Source organism: Meriones unguiculatus, chromosome 15 (assembly GCF_030254825.1).
Source record: "Meriones unguiculatus strain TT.TT164.6M chromosome 15, Bangor_MerUng_6.1, whole genome shotgun sequence".
In the NCBI taxonomy this organism is placed as follows: Eukaryota; Metazoa; Chordata; class Mammalia; order Rodentia; family Muridae; genus Meriones; species Meriones unguiculatus.
This window is the reverse complement of record NC_083362.1, coordinates 15,231,598-15,250,399: the sequence shown is the minus strand read 5'-3', so window position 1 is coordinate 15,250,399 and position 18,802 is coordinate 15,231,598. Positions and strand designations below refer to the sequence as shown.

Sequence of the window (18,802 nt, the reverse complement as noted above, 5' to 3'; positions counted from 1 at the left end):
TTGTCCTCAGGATTTCCAAGGTGAGATTAATATACTGTAAGATGGCCTTTGTAAGGTGTTCTAGGAAGAGAGAGGGGTTTTCATTTTTATCCTGAATGACCCCATGGGGCTTTCTGTAGTTTACTGGTTTCAGGACAGCCTTACAGAGACTGGCCAGGAGGCAAGTCATAAACTGATCTCTACCTAAAACGCCACCTTGGGTATTATAATTCCATTGGGGGTCTTGGTTGGGCAACAACTCATCCTCAACCAGCTGTGCTGTGTTAGTATTTACATGTATTTACATGCAGATGAAATACATGTATTTCATCTGCATGTATTATAGCCTGCTCCCAAACTCATCTGCACTTCTCAGGAGGTAGGGGTTCATAAGAATCTTATATACACATATACATGTATAATTTTGTATGTATGCATATCGTAAACCATATATATGTACATATGAATGTGACACTATACGACTGACTGATACCTTGAAATTCTTAATGAAAGTAGAGAAATTAGAGGTTTAGGATCTTAGTCTTTTTCTATTTGGAGAGGTCATTTAATGAAGAGGGCCATGCACTCTGACCTGGCCATCCATCCTGGAAACCTCCCACAAAGGAAGAACCCAGGGGGTCTGGACTGAGTGTGGGGAGGAGGACTTTCACTCTGGAGTAGGAGCAAGTGGTGAGGGTGGGGGAGGGGCAGGGTAAAGGCTGCTGATGTGTTGAAAGTAGGAGTCAAGGTAGGACAAGTAAAGTGGCCTCTTTCTCGAGGGAGGATAGGAGGCTAAAGAAGCCAGAGGGAGGGAAGGAGCTGTGGGTTGGGGCTGGTAGAAAGGGGCCTCATTTGCAGGATCAAGAGTAGTCAAGGATTCTTCTGGTTGAGTCTTCATGGCTGGAAGGGGCTGAGTGGGGGAACAGGAAAAACAGAGGGAGGGTTTGGAGTGGAGAAGAGAGAGCTTGAACGTAGGGAACCTCCTTCCATTTACTGGAGTGCTGGCAGTAATTATAAAGGTCCCATATAATACTGGGGTCCACTGGGCAGCCATTTGGATCCCTTATCTAAGAATACTGGGGCCAAGTTGGGCTGCAAAGGCATGTAAGCTAAGCCCTTAAGGCAGGCACTTGCTGTAGGGATGTGAAGTTCTCCAGAAGGCATCTCAGTGAGGAGCTCTGAGGAATGTACGAAGATGCCGCTCCCACAAGCGAGGAGAGCAGTCATAGACCTGGGCCTACGGCTTCCCGAAGACACAGGAACAACTAGAAGGGGTCAGTACAGGCTGTCCCAGAAGGTAATCATGAGCTGGGCAGGGCCTGAGGGTAAATGGCCCTAACAGACAGGGCTCACCCAGTACTAGAGTTTGGAATATGAGAGGAGTCCATGCTGGTAGGAGAGAGAATCTCATTCAGGGTGAAGGTTCTGGATGAAGGCCTGGGAGAACGGCCAGCCATAGTACTGTCATAAAGATTGTGGCCAGCGTTCCTCCACCTCAAAGGATACCAGAGGGGTGCTGGATAATCAATGGTCAGACCTTGCATCCAGGGAAGCTTTTACGCTGGTCAGGGAGGGAGGGGAGTCTCAGCAGTCAGCAGGTGTTGGAGGAGGCAGGCCTGGAATAGAGTCCTGGGTGGCTACAACCCACGATGGGGGAGCACAAGTGCCAGAAGAGTCATGGCACCAAATGGTGGCCTTTATGTGGCAGAACTCTGCAACAGGATCCAGAAAGTCACACCATGTGACAGGTCCCACATGGGACGTTTATTAAGGGAGGGGACACGGGTTGCTTCTAGATGATGGTTGATGAAAAAGAGAGGAAACAGTCCTTTAATAAGGTGATGCAGCGCATGCGCAGGGTCAGGCCGTACAGCTTGTGGGCACTATAGGAAGTTTGCCGCATCTTGATGGATTGCGATGACGTGCTTTGTTGTCACCACATCCCTGGAGCTGGCCGTGGAAGTGCCTGATTGCTAATGTGGAGAGCCGGGGTTTGGTCGCCATGGCGCTGGCTTCCGCCCTCAAAACTGGTAAACAAGTCCTAGAGCGCATGACCGTTCGGCAAGAGTGCGCCAAGTCACGAGCCCAGCCCGGGGCGTCATATGGGGTGATGGGTGAGCAGCCAATCAGGGGATGATACATCATTCTCACACCACTCTGGTGCGAGCAGGGCTTATATAAACAGTGCCACTTCGGGGCTCGGGGTCTTCCTCCTTTCATCGCTTGACTGCAATAAAGCTTGCTGCAGAAGGATCCTGTTGTCCGCATGCGTTATTGCTGGCGAGACGATTACGCAGATCACAACATCCTAACAGCAGTTTGGGATGATCTCTGGAGGCAAAGGCAGAGCTGAAAATGGAGGCACAGAAAGGTCTACAAAACAGCATCCATTGAGGAAAATCCTAATGCTTCAACCAGCCCAGGAGCAGGAGTTCATAACACACTGAGTCTGGAGTGCACCTTTGGCCAGAACCAATGTGCTGCAGAGTTGAGACGCTGGGAGAGAGTAGTGAAGAGCAAGCCAGCTACGGCCAGGCTCCTCTCCTGTGCTGTCTTCCACAGCAGAGCAGAGTATGGCTAAAGCATGGTCACTGATCCCAGACTGTGGGTGCTTTTCCTGCCTTACCTTGGACCTGGATCGTGGCCTCAGGAAAACCCCACAACTCAGCTTCTATCTGGGGCACATGCCAGCAGACCCCTCACAGCAAAATCCTGCAGGCTTTGTAATGTCCCAGAGTCTGGTGGGAAAGGGTTGTTTTAGGAAGGGCTAAAGGATGAAAACTAGCTACAAGAGAATGATCACCCCTGTCATCTAGTGGTGGGATTGGTCTTTAACCACTTGTGGCAAGTCTGTTAATAGATTTTGTCTCACAGCCCTGGGTGCACATAAAATCTGAAAGATGAATGCTTGTAACTCTACATGTCCAGTTCAGAGCCTTCAGAAAAAAGATTACCCAGGCTCCTCAGGTTCAGCACTCTCAGGTTGAGCGCTTCAACTGTTCAGCAAGCGCTAGAGCACCAGACATGTGAACACATTGCTACTGGCACACATCAAGATGGGAAATACATTGTTAACAGTGTGCTGTGTGTCTCTGGAACCCTGAAGATTCTCATGATGATTCAGCCCATAAATGACACTTTGCATACGAACAAGGGCTATTCTTGCAAGCTGTTTGCAAATGCTAACAGTCCATCCAGAGGGGTGGTGGTGGTGGGGGTGTCTACCCAACAAGGCAGGTGGCCAGCTAAAAGCCACAGGGTAATTGCTAAAAGCCAGCAAAGAGGATCCCAAGACACATGGTTCAGTGCCAAACTGCCATAAGACCAAGAAATGGAGCAAAGCTTGGAGACAAGAAAACCTGACAGTGGGTGGGGGCTGGGGAGCATAAGAGCAAAAGACAACAGTGTGACATTTTCTGAATACATCTTGTCTGTATGGTTTTAACTTGAGCTTCATGAATGTTTACTTATGGCAACAGAATACTAAAATCATGCAAGGACAATAGTAAAAGCTCAAGGATGTCCACAGAGAGTGGATAACCAGCTAGACTGGGTTCTCCAGGGAGACTGGGAAAGGTTAAAGAACACCAGAGTAATCTGGGACTCTGGAGAGCAGGTGTGGGGAAGAGAGCAGAATTCACAGGAAATGGAGGCCTTCTGCATCAAATCCCCCATTGGGTCCTCACCTGATAAACTCAGAAGAGCCTGGGTCAGAAGAGGAGGCAGTGGGTCAGTGCCTTCCCGTTCGGCCAATACAAGTGGCCTACCTTCCTGTTGAACATGCTCATCTGCCAGCATGTGCAGCAGCAAAGCCAGCTCAGGCCTGTGGGAGGAGGAGACAAGCTCTCGGGTTAGATGTAGAAACACACAGCGTGCTGCGGTGAGAGAACACGTGACTGCCCCTTTGGAGGAATCCCTGTCTCAGTGCTTCACAACCCTGGAGGATATAGCGATCCGCAAAGGCCAACTCACAGACATGGCCTTTCTTTACATGTGTCTCAACGGCTAGAACTCCAGGATGTCCAAGAGAGGCTCTTTCTCCTCTGCCTTCCTTCCAAGTGTCAGCTCAACAACTGGGCCGAGCAGAATTGAGAGATGGATTAAGTCCCCTGGGCAGGATGGAGGTGAGCCCTAGGCCATGACAGCAAAGAGTGAGGCATGGGTCAGCTGCTGAATGCAGTGGGTGGAGCTGTTGCCTGGGCTCGTGCCAAAATGCCAAGGATGTGATGCTGGAAGCTGTGTAGATTGACAAGGGAGGGTCATCTTCAGATTACATTCCCTAGGTCTGACTCCAGAAGGAAAGTGTAAGGAGAAGAATGCCTACAAGGCTGCAAGCAGAGCCTGCCATGAAAGCCCTAGCTGTGCAGAGAAAGTAGACTCACTGTAGAGCTCTGTCAGGACACTGGACATGGTAACTGTCTGGATGTGTTGCACAAAGGCACAGAAGGGTGAAAGTTGACAGTCATGCCCAGACTGTGTGCCAAGGTAGTGGCAGTGGGAATGACTAATATGGGTCTGTCCGATGCAGAGCCTGCTTAAATAAGAAAGTCAGGAGGGAGGAGAGATCCTGGGTCAGGGGCATGTCCAGCAGGGCTTCAAAACTGGCTCTTCCCTGGGAGGCTTGACTGGCTGGTGCCTGGCCCAGGCTACAGCGCCTACTCTGCTTGTTTTCCTTCTTCTCACAAGGGCGCAGTGAATCTTAACCCCGCCTCCAGCACAGGCACGAGCACGGTGCCCAGAACACACTAATGTCCTGTCCTTCCGCACACTGACAGTTTAGCAGCATTGGGTTGTGGTGCTTCCTATCTCACCAGACCCACAGCACTGATCTGAGAGGGGGAGGTTCCTGCTGGTCACTAGCTTTAGGGTTTGGTGAGACTGAAGCCTCCGCCACAGATCCTGAGACAGAAAACCACTTGAGGAACTTTCCTTTCACATAGTAGAGACCTTTACTTGTGCTGCCTCTTGGGGACAGAACCCCAGGGCCTCAGCCCTGCTAGGCATGAGCTCCACCATCATCTCTCTCCTCTCAAGGCTGTTCAGAACCCACTGTGTTAAGCATCAGAAGCTAAGGTGAGCTAGGCTGACCGTCCTACCTGCATGTAAAGGTTGAAGTCCATGGTGACCTTCAGTTCTGTTGGTCAGAGACGACTGTGCAAAGACCATTTGAAGGGCAATCTCATTTCTGCTTTGGATTTCACGTGAAGCTCTGAGTGGCTCATGTCATCCAGTAGTCCTTCTGACAGTAACACCCTGACCTGTCCTTTGGGAGTTAAGACTCTGAGGATTTTTAATGTTCCCTAGAATACAGAACTGCAACAGTCAGGGTGGTACACTTTGACCTGCTTCCTGTGGGCTTACTCTTTACCTTCTCTTCATCACCTCAGAGGAGGTTGTTGGTCATTTACAGCAGCTGAAGATCCCACTGAGAGGGCGAGAGATTTTCAGAGCCTCTGGGGTCTGGCTCAGACCTTCTGATAGAACCCAGAGCCTGAATGTCCGTCATTTGACACTTGCTCCAAACCTCCTGACTGTGCAGGGCACAGGAGCGGGCACGATCTATGGAGAGATGTGGTATAGTTAGTGGTGAAGGCAGCTAAGGAAGCCCAAAGACCTATCATGGGTAAAGACCCTGATACAAATTCTGCCCCTGGATTTCTGGGCTCCAGCTTCTGTAGAAGCTTTTGTTGACAATGCCAAGAAGGGAATGGAAAAGGTCCCAACAAGAAATAAACCAGGAAGCTTGGACAGTGGACCCAGGAGCATCCAGACTCGGGAGCCACTCTGTGGCAGGACATGTGCTGAGCTTTAGTTCATTCTCATCTCTGAGTAAGGATTAAAGTTACTGGCTTGCCCTCCTCACAGGTAAATAGTAGAGAAACCTTGTGCAAGTGCTCTCTGAGTATGGCAGTATGGGAAGCCATGTGCTAAAGTGTTACATACTTACTGTCACAGCCACAGAAAGTTCTGGCAGAGTAAACACAGGCATAAAGAGGAGAGGCAAAGGAACCAGGATGCTAAGTCAAAGGAAGGTAAAGCTAGAGAACTAGGCTGAGGGGCTGCACCTCCAAATCAACAACCAAGGCAATTCTGAGGGACAGAGATCTTGTCCTGACTGGCTTCTGAAAATGGAGAACAACACACGTGTGTGCCAAGGCTGACGCTCCCAATCCCCAGAGCCATCAGCAACTTCTTTACCAAGTCTTGGCACTGCCTCATGTCCACCAGGTTCTTCACCTGCAAAAAACTTTGGAGATGTAGTCAATCCCTGGGTCCATCAAAGTACTCTGAACTAATGACTCCATAGAGTTATCCTCTGACCTCTACATGCTAGGCATAGCATATAGGTCAAACATACACACACACACACACACACACACACACACACACACACACACACAGCATACAGGCACACACAAAAGAGCTAGAGAGAGGGGGGAGACAGAGACTGAGAAAAAGAGAGAGAAAAGGTGAATAAGCAAGGCAAGATGTAAATCAATAATTTGCAATGCTTGGCAAGGTCCTAGGCTCTCAGAGCCAGACCATCTGTCTAAAATAGGCTCCGTTTGTACACATCATACATACCTAGATAGAGCTGAAATGGAATGGCTCTGCTAAGCCCATGCTAGGAGTAGAAACATGGCTGGAAAGCTTGACCAGATGCTAACCTTTCATGGCAGGAGGGGTGTCACTCCTGGAAAATGGACGTGGCAGAGCTGGAGAGAGAAGAAAGGATAGACCTGAAGGCAGTGGATTCTGCTGGGAAATCTTACGTCTAAGAAGCATCAGTGCAGGGCACAGTGGAGACATCCCAGTGATGAGCTGCTGGCTGGGTGCAGACAAAGTCCAGTGTATGGAGGAGAGGGGAAGCTGAAAGGGCAAAGGAAGCCTCTGTTCATGGGTGTGACAGTTTTCATTGCTGGGAGAGGTGGTGTCCACTGGAAGCAATGCGTGCTGCTTAATGTGAACTGTCAAGTGTGGGGCTAAGAGTGATGACCTGGGAGAGAGTCTTCACTGAGGAATCTTCTAGAAGTTCCTCTGTGAACATGTCCATAGAGGAGCAATTTGATTACCTAAATGGATACTGGAAAACCCATCTGTTTAGGGCAGTGCCATTCCCTAGGCTTGGATCCCAGACTGCATAACAGGGAGCTCATAGAGCACAAGCAAGCAAGCTTACGTGCGTGCCTTTCTCTCCCTCCGTGACTGTGGATATGATAGGTGCAGTCGCTTTGCATTCATCCCTTGACTTAGCTGTCATAACGGACTATAAAATGGCACTGTAAGTGAAATCACTACAGTGTGTTCCAGATAATCGCACTGACCCTAGGACAAGCCTTGAATGGCGGGGCAGATGTCTGGTCATTCTCTTAGTCACATGATACTATCAAGCTCTGGCTCCCAACACATGGCCTGGGGGACCTGGAGCACACTTCCTCACTCCCTCTGATCCTTTGATCTCCAAGCATAATCTCAGAATCTCCCTCACGGAGTTCTGCCAAGGACCAGAGAGACCTGTCAGCGCATGCTATGTGTCCCATGACAGCAAAGAGGAGCTGTCAGAGACTCTGAGCATCCCTCCACTAAGGACCTTCCACGGATCACCAACTATACTGAGAGGCAAGCCTGCGAGACCCTTGTTCCCTCATGCCACCATTTCCCTGAGAGAACATTAGTCGGCAGCATCCTGGCTGAAGCATGGGTGAAGAGCAAGGAAAGAAGCCACCCTGTCTGGCTCCCCAGACTTCTCACATTTAAGGAACAAGTGGACCCGAGAAGTCAGGACTTCTGCCCAGGTGGCCCTGCCCAGGCTCCGTCTTCAGACAAATTCTGGGTGTAGGTGTTGAGATGAACGTCACTCTTGACAGTGTAAGGCCAGCGAAGGGAGAGGCCCACACCCCCGTTTACCACTGACCTCCACACTTCGGATGATGATACAGTGAGGCTGTTTAACTTTAGTGCCAGTGACCCTTTGTCCTGCAGACAGAAACCCATGGCCCGACAGGTGTCCACAAGCAGCAGCACCTTGTGGGAAAGCACCAGCAGCTACAAGGGGGGCAAAAAGATGGAAAACCATGGGGTGAGCAGGACGGCGAGTCCCAGGTACTTTGAACATGAGCCAGCCCATACCCTCCTGAGGACCTGACACTAGACTCCTGGGAGGAGATGCATGAACAGACAAAAGGATGAATCACACACCAAGAGAGCCACAGAGGACAATGTGCCCAGCAGAAGAAACAGTAGAGGGTATGCTCAGACGGCAGAATATCACAGGCCATTCCCATGTTCCTGGCTAAGCAAGGCCCACCCTAGACTCAGTCAGTGGCCATTCAGAAAAGACGAAGTAACAGAAGATGGAACCATAGAAAGCTGTGTCTTTCTCAGCTGATGAAGGATCAGGAGGTTTCAGGCGGTGAGAGAAGCAGAGCTGTTTATACCCAGGGGCCCTGTCTTCTGCTGGTCTCGGCATCAAGCACACCTAGGTATGCAATGCACTCCTTTAAGTGGGTTCCCTGTGTGACTGCACTAAACACCCTTTATAGAAAATGAGGCTGGAACCCACAAGTTAAGCAGAGTGATAAGCACCTTAACGAAATGGGGGTAGCTCTGCAAACCGACCAATGAGTGGGAGAGTGTTCAGGAGGAGGGGTTCTTACCCCAGGACATCCAAAGAATGAAGAGGAATAGGCCCTCAAGAAGGGGCTGATAGGTCTCTGCATGAGAAATGCTAAACAGGGATCCTCCAAACTCTATCAGCACTTCAGGGGTCTATTAATTCCTAGCACTACTGATTATACTGAGTGACACAGAGGGTACCTTTCAAGGGGGCTGAGAGCAAAGCAAGGTGGGAATGCCTCATGGGACCTCCCTGTCTTTCTCACCTGGTCTTTCCTTTGGGTCTACACACTGTCCACTCTGAGATAAAAAGCTCCTGGTTTGAGGTTTGGAAGCTTATGTTTTCATATACTTGACCTAGATTATCAGCAGCAGCAGCAACAACAACAGTAGCAGCAGCAGCAGCAAAGCAGCAGCAGCAGCAGCAGCAACAACTACAGCTGGAAATCAGAGAGTTCCAGAGCATGGGTCCCCACTGACACAGCAGGGCCCAGACTTTCTGGTCAGACTCTCCACAGCAGCATACTCTGACACAAACAGGGATGCACCTCAGTGCACAATGTTTTGATTGTGGCTTCAGCTGGGTTGTCCCAATCAGGGAAGCCTCATGACTCCTCTTGTTGAAGGTCAGATTATAGCTGGAGACCCCTACAAAGAAGACAGTGACAGTAGGTCAGAGCAAAAAAGGATGGTGTGTTCATCAAACAGCCCCCATCCTGTGTCTTATTTTACAAAGAAAAATCATGGAGAGGGACAGGGTTTCTACAAAGTGACAGAGTGTCTGGGTGGGACATGAAGCAGCATCGAGTGCTGAGGGACAGCCCAGGTTTCGGGGCTTCCTAGTGACAGTTTGTACTGGAATCACCACTGCTCTGAAACTCCTACATACACATGAAGAACGGTGGACCCCAGAGGAACAGGACCTCGCCATTCTGGGATCCTACCATTGCCGCCCTCTTGGCTGGCTTCTCGCTCACACTTTCCCAGTGTCCTGTCCCCTCATCTGCTTTTCCCTTTCAACAGCACAACAGGATGGACAAAACAGGCCTTTGGCACTGAGAACAACGCCAGGGCCTGAGAGCCAAGACAAATGAAATACCATTTCACAAAAGGTTAAATTACAAATTGCCTTTATGTGTCCACAAACACTACACTATCACAGAGACACATCAGGTCCAAGTCATTCATGCTGGCAGCCTGTCACGTGGCTGCTGACATTTCCTCTGTCACTTCTTTCCTCCCAAGGTAGCCCAGCAGTGATCTCAACACAGACACAATGTCTTCCAACTCCCTTACTACCTTGGACCTTCTCAGGGTCATTACCATTTTTGGCTGTTCTTACTACATCAGCTTGAAGGGCAGAATGTCCTTGTCAACAGGATAGTCTAATGGCGTGATGGATCCTTCAGGAGCTCAGACTAAAGGGACCTGTGTACTCCCAACACTGTTCAAGTGCCTGGTGCCCTCACACAGGGCTCAAGATTCCTCTCAGTAGCCCCCCTTTGCCTTGGGCTCCCCTCTAGACAGCATGCCCTCTTTGTCCTCTCTGGCACTCCTCCTTTGTCTTCTGGCTCTAATGAGGACACTTCAAGCCCTAGTCTCCAGGCCCTGTCCACAGCACTGCACCTTCTCCCTCAATCAACTCCCTAGATCTTCTTTGTGGAGGGGTTGTTCAAGGAGCCTCAGACCTCCTTGTCCACCTCTGCCCTTGAGCGCTGGAAGCTCAACTAGAAGGACCGGAGTTGGTCACAGTTGTGTGTGCTCTTCTCTCCTTCCTGTTGCAGAGTGCACAGAGCACTGGACTAGGAGCCAGTCCTGGGCAGGCTGAGAATTGTCAGGGACTGAAGTGCTCAACGTTTCAGTAAAGACAAAGGCAGCGAGGAGGAGGAGGGCTCCTTAGCTTTCCTGCAGTAGAAGCTGTGGAACAGTGACAGCTGCCCTGTGGTGAACTGCAATAACCAGGGGTTGAGAGTCAAATGCTGTCAGGAGGTCGGCCTCGGGGGTCCCTAATGATGTCACAGCCCCAGAACACCTGTCAGCTTATCCACTATTACTGTTGTGCTCTGGTTGTTTGGGAGTCCAGAGAGATTCTGTCAGGAAGGATTCTGGTACCTGCAGAGAGTGTGTTTCACAGTGGCTCAGGCCTTACGGGATCTCAGGATCGGTGTCACCTTCACATGTCAGGACATGTGCATGCTCTGGGCCTCCTCCCACACTCCCTGAATGAGGCAGCACATGCATGTTATTTTTCTCATTTGGGCCCTGATGTCAAAGGAGGCAAGACTCCCTTTCTTCCCTGTGAGCCTACACACAGGGAGGGCTCCCTGAGTGCACCTCAGAGACTTCCTGCTCTTCCACTGTGGACAGAAGCATCTGCCATCCAAAGCTGGTGGGTTTGTGCGTCTTGCTGCTGACTCTGAACCAGGAGTGTCCCTCAGCTCTTGCCCTGGGAGTCCACCTCCTTTGACCACAGAGCTTCTACTCGCCAGCATGACAACACGCTTCAAGCCTTGAGGAGCCACCCAGGAGGACTGCAGTGGTCCAAGGCTGTCTAAGCCCTCCCCAGTGTTTCTTCAAGGATAGCTTGGGTGATGCTTTGAGGCATCCACATCCTGTGGATCAGCAGTTTCTGGCTGAAGATGTACCCCTCGGCCCATCCTGCTGCTGACTCAGGATCTTCCAGAGACTGCCCACCGCCTGATCTTTCGGTTCAGAGAGGCCCAGATCTCCTTCCTTACTGAGCCCTCGTGTCCAGGAACTGAGTTCTACTGTGACAATGGGAAGGAAATGTCTTCTGGGTGATAAGAATGAATGCAGGAAGGGGGCTAAGCAGGGCCAGACTAAGTGTCCTATAAACATTTCTGTGACATTTGCCTTTGGCTGTGGATCTACAGATCTTCCTGTCAGCTCTTCTTGCCTGTTTGTCAGATGCCATGGAGGCAAGCAGTGTGCCTGTGCTCTTGAGAATGGAAGTCCATCTGGAGAATGCAGTGGCACTGTGTGCCCCTCGCTCCAGAGTTGGATGGTATCCTGAGGACTGGCATGCAGAATACACAAATAGGTGGACATCCAGACCTGCCCTCCCCCATCTCAGAGCTTGGTGTGCAGCCCTGACTGATGCCCCACCCTGTGATGTCAGGAAACATGAACTGGACTGCAGGTGGACACTAGGGTCGTCCCTTTCAGCCTTGACCGCAGTCACTCTGCCAGGCAGTGGACCTTCATGTTAGACTTCTATCCTGACATGTGCTCCTATGAAGCTCCACATCATTCTCCATGTGTGCCTCAGGTAAGAGAATTTTACTTTCTGTCTCCAGTCCAGTCATGTCATGTTCAGTTGTGAGCCTGAGTAACAGCAGATACCTGTCCCTGCAGGCAGAGGTCATGGCCCTCAGGAGCCCCAGGCTAGCACTTCTGCAGACAGCACCATCATCTGCAGAGGTGAAGCAGGAGGGTGAAGACATTGGATGAGAGCAGGAGTGCATACCTAGTACCATGACACTGGCATCCCCACACTTCCTCAGACTCTCACAGACACTGGAGACCGGCCTGGAGAACAAGTACAACAGTGTCGGGGACAACTCTGCTCTGGAGGGAAGGACCCTGGAGTGAGTGCGGAAACAGCAGTAACCTCATGTTCCTGACTGATCAAGGACTGCACTTGGGTCAGGCAGTGGCCACTCAGGAAATCCAAAGCAGTTAAAGACAAAGCAAAGAACACTATTTAGATATTAATGAATGGCCACGTGCTCTAGGGCGCTGAGCACTTTGGAACCTAGTTGGCTCTTGTGCTTTGTCTTGTGCTGCATGTAGGCTTTCGGGAATCTAGCCACTCCACGCTATGTGCTCTTGGCTTCCCTGTGTATTCCAGTAAGTTTCCTCAATTGCTACAAACCCAGAGGCACCATACAGCTTTGTAAGGGTCTGCATAGGTCACGGCACACTGCAGTCCCTCATTCCACATCAGGTCTGCAGAGGTCTCTACTCTTTCTCAGAACCACTGCCCATTTAGTGCTGGAACAGACGAGATGATGAGGGGAAAGAGAAACTGGAAGACACTTGATGTTTGCCCCATGGCATCTGTCAGTTACCCTCACCTGCACTCTCATGACCTCTGCACACTTGTCCCTGAGATTCAAGACTCATGGTTAGTGGCTGACAGCTCATGTTTTCAAATACTTGTTTATCTGCAATCAGCACTGGCTCTGAAACACAGACAGCTGTAAGTGAAGGAGGGTGGAGCCCCACAGCGGAAACAAGGCCTCTCGGCTCTGCGATTCCATCATGATCCCCCGTTCACAGCTGGCCTCTTTTCTCTCCCACTGTTCTACTCCCTCACCTTCTGTCTTTCCAATCATCAGCGCACAGGGAGTGCACACTTTAGGTCTTTTGCATGTATGCACTGTCAACACTGTCAGGGCCTGAGGGCTATTAATTCTGGGACAACATTTCATCACAAGTGAAATTAGCAAAAGTTTCCCCGTGGGGGTCCACAAACACTGCACTATCACAGAAAGACACCATGTCTAGGCAGGCATTCATGCTGTCACATGTCCCACAGATGGCGCCATGGCCCTCTGTCTCTTCCTTTCTTTCCTCCCAAGCTCTGCCCTGCTGTGGCCTTCACCCAAGGGTCTCTTGCAGTTCCCTGTACCACCATGTATCCACTCAGGTCCTTTACCCTGTTCCACCATTTTCTTCTGGACTTACCCCTCCATTTTTGTCTTCCTGACTTTCCTGGACTCTGCCGGAGTGTGTTCTCCTTGGGGACATCGTGACTAAAGTTCCCGGGATCCAGCCAGGCACCCAGCAGTAGTTTAGTGAACAGCTGCTCACTGTAACACAGTCAGCCTAGAACATGGGATCAAACCACAAATCCAGTTTTCAGACTACAAGACTTGTTCCATTCAGGTGAGAATGAAGTGGGCTTGTGAAAGGAAGAATTAATGCTGGAAATCTACTGGGAAGCCAAGACAGTCAGAGCTGGAGCTCATGTGCAGGGCCCAGCCCAGAAAGGAAAGACCAAGCTGGATGGCTAGTGAGTCTCCGCTGCCTTACTATATCACTTGGGGGAACAAAACTTCCCCAAGATGAAGTGACATAGGTTAGGTGGGCACCCTCTGACAAATCAGGGGAGACACACCTCCAGGCTCTTGAGATGTGGAGACTGAGGGTTGGAAAGCTGGAGAAGGCGCACATAGCAACTGCTATGCTGGGAAAGGCAAGCTCCCAGGCTACAGAAGCCTTGGGGTTTCACTTACAAGTTTTGTGGTCTTCTCAGACTCAGGGAGGGAGCTGTGCTGTGCACCTTGCTTTCCCCACACCCCACTTCCCACAAGAAAGCAGCACACCCCTGCTGACTGGTCTGCATGGTGCCAGCACTCTGTCTTGTTCCCTTAACACCTCTGTGTGGACTTTCAGTGAGGTACAGACTCACCACATTCCCACATTTGGACGGAAGCCCCGGCTGTCCAAACTGGAACACTCTTGGGACTTGGTGCTGGATCAGATCCTGCAGGCACCTCAAGCTCTCACACATAACTCCTATGAAGGCCACCTCCTCTGACCTCTGAGCCACCTGCTGTCAGCCCTATTTTAAGATGCCCCAAGCTCACAGGGCTGACTTTCAAAAGGACAGCGAGTTCATAGGCTGAACTAGCTACAGGGTGAGACCTAAGGGAGCCTGGTTAGAGTGAGAAGCCACTGCAGGCGCATCCTAGGCTTCCACAGGTATGCAATGACCAATACCTGTCATCAGGATGTCCTGTGGCCCGCACAGGAGCTGCCCAAGACAGCATATGTGCTGTCCCAGGTAAACAGGGCAGGGCAGGCGATACAGGGACCCTTCCCATCTGTGCTGCTGTGTGCTCTGGAGCAGGCAAGAGCTCTGCGGGCCCCCCAAGGTGGACATTTCTCATTGTTGGTAGCAGATAGGATGGTAGGAGAGGAAAGACAAGAGGGCTAGGTGTCAGCATCCCAGGAAAATCAGTTTGTGGATTTTGGCCTTGAGCCTGGGGGCAGTAAGATTATGCTGCCAGCTGCTCTGCTCTTCATAAAAGACAGCTGAAAAGACCAGCATGGTGTGGTATGCCCAGGCTCCGGGAGGCCGCTGTGAAGAATCCTTTAGCCTGGGCATGCAGGTACTCAGGAGCCGGGTGTGCAGCTGGGCTTCCCCATGTTGGCCTCCACAGGGCTCAGTGTGCTTGGCCTGTCCAGTTGAACTGTAGGGAGACATTGAGGTGGCCTCTCTGTGCTTTGACCTAGGTCACTCTGCCAGGCAGTAGGTCCCCAAGCAGAGTCTTCCCATGTAAACATGTTCCTTAGGAAAACAGCTCCACAGCCCCCTTCCCCCTGGCTGTGCTCACAGTCTTGCTGTCTACTGCTAGTTCAGTTGCATCAGATATCAGCTAAGTATGTTCCTGCAGCGTTTCTTCGTGAGGCGCTAAGCTCGGTAGAGGGTTTAATCCTGGGGGATGGTGTGCAAGTGCATGTGACCCTGCCCTGGGGCCCCACAAGGTTGAACCTTTCTGATATTTCCAATGCAAAGACACAAATTAAGACAGAGAAAATGAAATGCAAGCACAGAGGGACCCCTCATACCTGCTTGTCTTGTCACTGGACTCTGCCTCCTACCTTTTCCAGGGGAGCCATTTTGTTGCTGAACGTAGGCCAGGGTAGTTTTGGGGGCAGTCAGGTGAGACAACAGAGTTTTGACAGGCAAGCCCTGATTCTCTTGCCCAGTCTTTTGAAATACCCAATGTCCTGAGGAGGAGGTACTCTGTCTGTGGCGGAGTCTCGCCCTGGTGGCAGGGGCGGTTCCTCTTTTAACACGCTGCAACATATACATGGCGCAGTCACAGCTCGGCATGGGGGAATATAGGTACAAGCGGGGCTGTTGTTCCGGGACAAGCATAGAGTAATGGCAGGCAGGGAGGTGCTTCTGACCAGCTTCTTCCCTAGCAGTGTCCTGGCAACAGGCTGCTGCTGGGCTGAGGGTTTGGCATAGAGGAGGCCAAAGGTGGGGGCACTGGTGATGCGCTTTAGGGGAAGACTAGAGACAGACGCATATGCTGGGGTGGAGGGTGGTGTGGGTCCAGGGTCCACAGGCTTGGCTTCGGTGGTGCTGCCAAGGTCAAGCCCCTTTCGTTCCTTCTCCATCAATATGAGATAAAATGCCATAATCTCATCATATTTTTTCTTCTGTAGAGATTCAAAGATGGCATTGCGATTAAACCCAAAGTCACAGAGCATGTCCACAATTTTGGGATCTGGGTAGGTCTCACTTGGCACCTTTATTTCACATTTTTTAACCCATGCATGTTTCTCAAGATCTTCAATGGACGGCCTCCTCTCTGGCATAACGTTGAGCATTTGGAAAATGAGGTTTTTAAGTGGTGGTGAAACATGCTCAGGAACATGATATATACCTGTGATGATCTTCACCTCTGTCTCTTTTATGGTTTGTTCTTTGAAGGGAAGGTAGCCACTGGTTATATAATAAAGGAGCACACCAAGACTCCATATATCTGCCTTCTTCCCATCATAGGGCTGTCTCTGCACCAACTCAGGAGCATTAAAGGCCTTGGTCCCACAACGTCTTGTCAATTTAGTGCCAGATCGAGTTTGTGCCGCAAGGCCAAAATCAATCACTTTTACATTGCCCTCCCCGTCGAGAAGGATGTTTTGGGGCTTTAAGTCACGATGCACAACATCTAAGTTGTGACAGTATTTGATGGCTGCCAGTATCTGCCCGAATACTTTCTTAGCCTCCCCCTCCTGCATTCTGCCATTGTCTTTCACTATCCGGAATAAGTTTCCTCCTGGAGCAAACTCAGTCACATAGTGGACTTCCTTTTCAGAAATGATGAACTGGTACAGGCGAATGATGTATGGATGTTCTAGCTTCTCCAGTATCGCCTTCTCAGTGAAGATCCACCGCAGGTTTTTCTTGTTGTTCTCCACAGTCTTTATGGCCACCAGGGTACCCGTAAGCCTATGGTAGCCCAGCCTCACACAGCCAAAGGCACCCTGGCCAATGGGCAACAGTACCTGATACTGGCTTTTCAGGATTTTGTTTTCGTAAGTCATGGTGAAGAGGATCCTTGTTTAGGAACAAGAACTGATAATAACTAGCCAGCTGTGAAGGAGTCCCACAGGTCACCACAAACAGCTCCCTGGTCTGTAGGGACAAAAGCACAGCACAGCACCACACAGCCTGATATGCAGGACACTCATTCTTCCCTCACAGTGGCTCATTGTGAGATCAGAGACTGGACCAACCACAGCAGCCTATAGCCCCATAGTGACTGTCTCCACTTTGGGCCACAGACAGCTTTTCCCTTCTCATGAAACTGAGACTAGCCTCTGCCTGCCTCTGCTTGCGTGGATCAAGCAGACAGCCTCTGCTTGTTCAGCAATCCCAGCCTTCAAGTGCTTCAAGTGGCCTAAGTCACTAAGGCTTGGATGCTGAGCACATCAAGCCTTTTGTGGTTTTTCAAGCATGAGGTGCATTTTGACCAGTGTCCTGCAGAGATAGAAGTTAAGTCATGAGGGGGCTTTCCTAAAGCCGTGTTTACAGTCTTCTGTTCTCGGGATCAGGAGGAACAAAGGCAGATAGATCCACAGCACAAGGAGCTCTGGGCCTCTACCTCCTCAGACTGTGGTCATGGAGTGAGCATGTGGAGAACAAGGCGAGGATGCTGAATAAGAGCAGTGGTGCATTAACAACAGGCCAGGCAAGCTTCCTTTACTATGGTGTTTGCCTCACATGAGATGTTGTGACACTTTAGTAGGCAATGAACAAATAAGAAGCATAGTTTGGCTTGGTTGTCATAAATATCGTGGTTGGAGGAGGGGAGAGAAAAAGAATAAGCACTTCTGTCCTATGGCTATTCTGAAGTTGAGTAACCTGGATTTTCTTCCTAATGTTGGAGTGGGAGAGCCATGAGCATAAAAGGTGTAAGGGGGAAGGAGGGAGGATGGGAGAGGGAAAAGAGAGGGAGAGAGAGAGAGAGAGAGAGAGAGAGAGAGAGCGCACAGGAGGGACAAGGAAAGGAAGGGAAATAGAGAAACAGATGTGGTTGGGTGAGATTTCTTGTATTCAGAGCACTTATCTCTTAGTGTATAATTTATAGCTAATAAAATTGTTGTTACCAAAAAGTGGTTATGTTTGTATGATAACAGTGATAAGCATTAGAGTACTGAGCCCTCTGTACACAATCTGAAGAAGCCCCTATCTCCAGCCCTCATGCAGACTTTGAAACTGGTACCTGCACTAAAGTTCCTAATCCTGGGTTCAGATAAGGGACCTCTTTCTCTTGGACTGCTCCTATTTCAGCAAAGGACTAAAGGGTCAGGACTGCTAAAAACTATGGAGACAAGGAAGACAGGAGCAGGTTGGTCTCTCTCCACTCAAGGAGGGGGTCAGCACCTGCCAGGCCCAGTGCTTAGGTGACCAGTGATCTGCCATAAAAAGAAAGGTAATATTACTTTTCACTTGAGATTTGGAACCAAGGAACTTGAGAAGGAATTCTCCTTGGTGGTGGGAACTGAAACTAAAAGGGAGCAGGTGCTGAAGAGGCCATTCAAGTCCAAGGTTTGGGAAAACAAAAATGTAACACAAAGTCAAGATGTGGCTCTTTGTTTCCTTCCCTCAGATGAGAGCCCACTGCATGGACTTGAAGTACCTGCACTGCCCTCAAATCCAGGCTAGCTTGCAGACTCTGACGGGCAAGGAGTCCTCATCTGCCAGCAGCCTATATTTCTGCTTTTCCAGACAGCAACACTCCTCGCCTCTATGGGGGCTCACTCCAGGAAATCTCCTTTTTCATCTTGCTAGTTCTCTGTTGTACTGGTGAGCCTGACCTCAGCAGACCTCTATGGGCTTCAGTTAAATCCCTGCTTTTCTTCTTGGAAAATGAATGTTATTCCTTAATACCTCAACCCTGTACTGATGGAGATTAAGCTCAGGGCTTCTTCTAGGCAAGGGCTGTATGCCCAGTCAGCACCTGTATGCTGATATAGCACTGGTGAAAGATTAAAGAAGACAATAAAAACAATTTGTATACAGGACAATATGTCTCTAATTCCAGTACTCAGTGGGCAGAGGCAGGTGGATCACTGCGAGTTAGGACAGGCTGGTCTACAGATCTACAGGACAGCCAGAGATATAAAAGAGACCAGGTCTCAAAAAACCGAACAAGCAAGC

At 50.2% G+C, this 18,802-nt stretch overlaps 1 protein-coding gene and 1 long non-coding RNA gene across 2 annotated transcripts; both read right to left on the bottom strand.

Moving 5' to 3' along the window:
- Nucleotides 1-2,605: 2,605 nt before the first annotated feature.
- Nucleotides 2,606-5,234, bottom strand: LOC132648002 (uncharacterized). The gene is made up of 3 exons (XR_009586327.1): nt 5,076-5,234; nt 3,666-3,802; nt 2,606-2,717 (listed from the first exon to the last, which is right to left on the bottom strand). It is a non-coding gene; the product is annotated as an uncharacterized LOC132648002 (long non-coding RNA).
- A 2,524-nt stretch (nt 5,235-7,758) lies between these two features.
- LOC110542632 (putative sperm motility kinase W) lies at nt 7,759-16,683 on the bottom strand. Its single transcript, XM_060368780.1, has 4 exons — nt 15,350-16,683; nt 12,083-12,144; nt 9,122-9,243; nt 7,759-8,025 (listed from the first exon to the last, which is right to left on the bottom strand). The coding sequence occupies exons 1-4, from the start codon at nt 16,681-16,683 to the stop codon at nt 7,759-7,761; spliced, it is 1,785 nt and encodes a 594-aa protein (XP_060224763.1).
- Nucleotides 16,684-18,802: the final 2,119 nt, after the last annotated feature.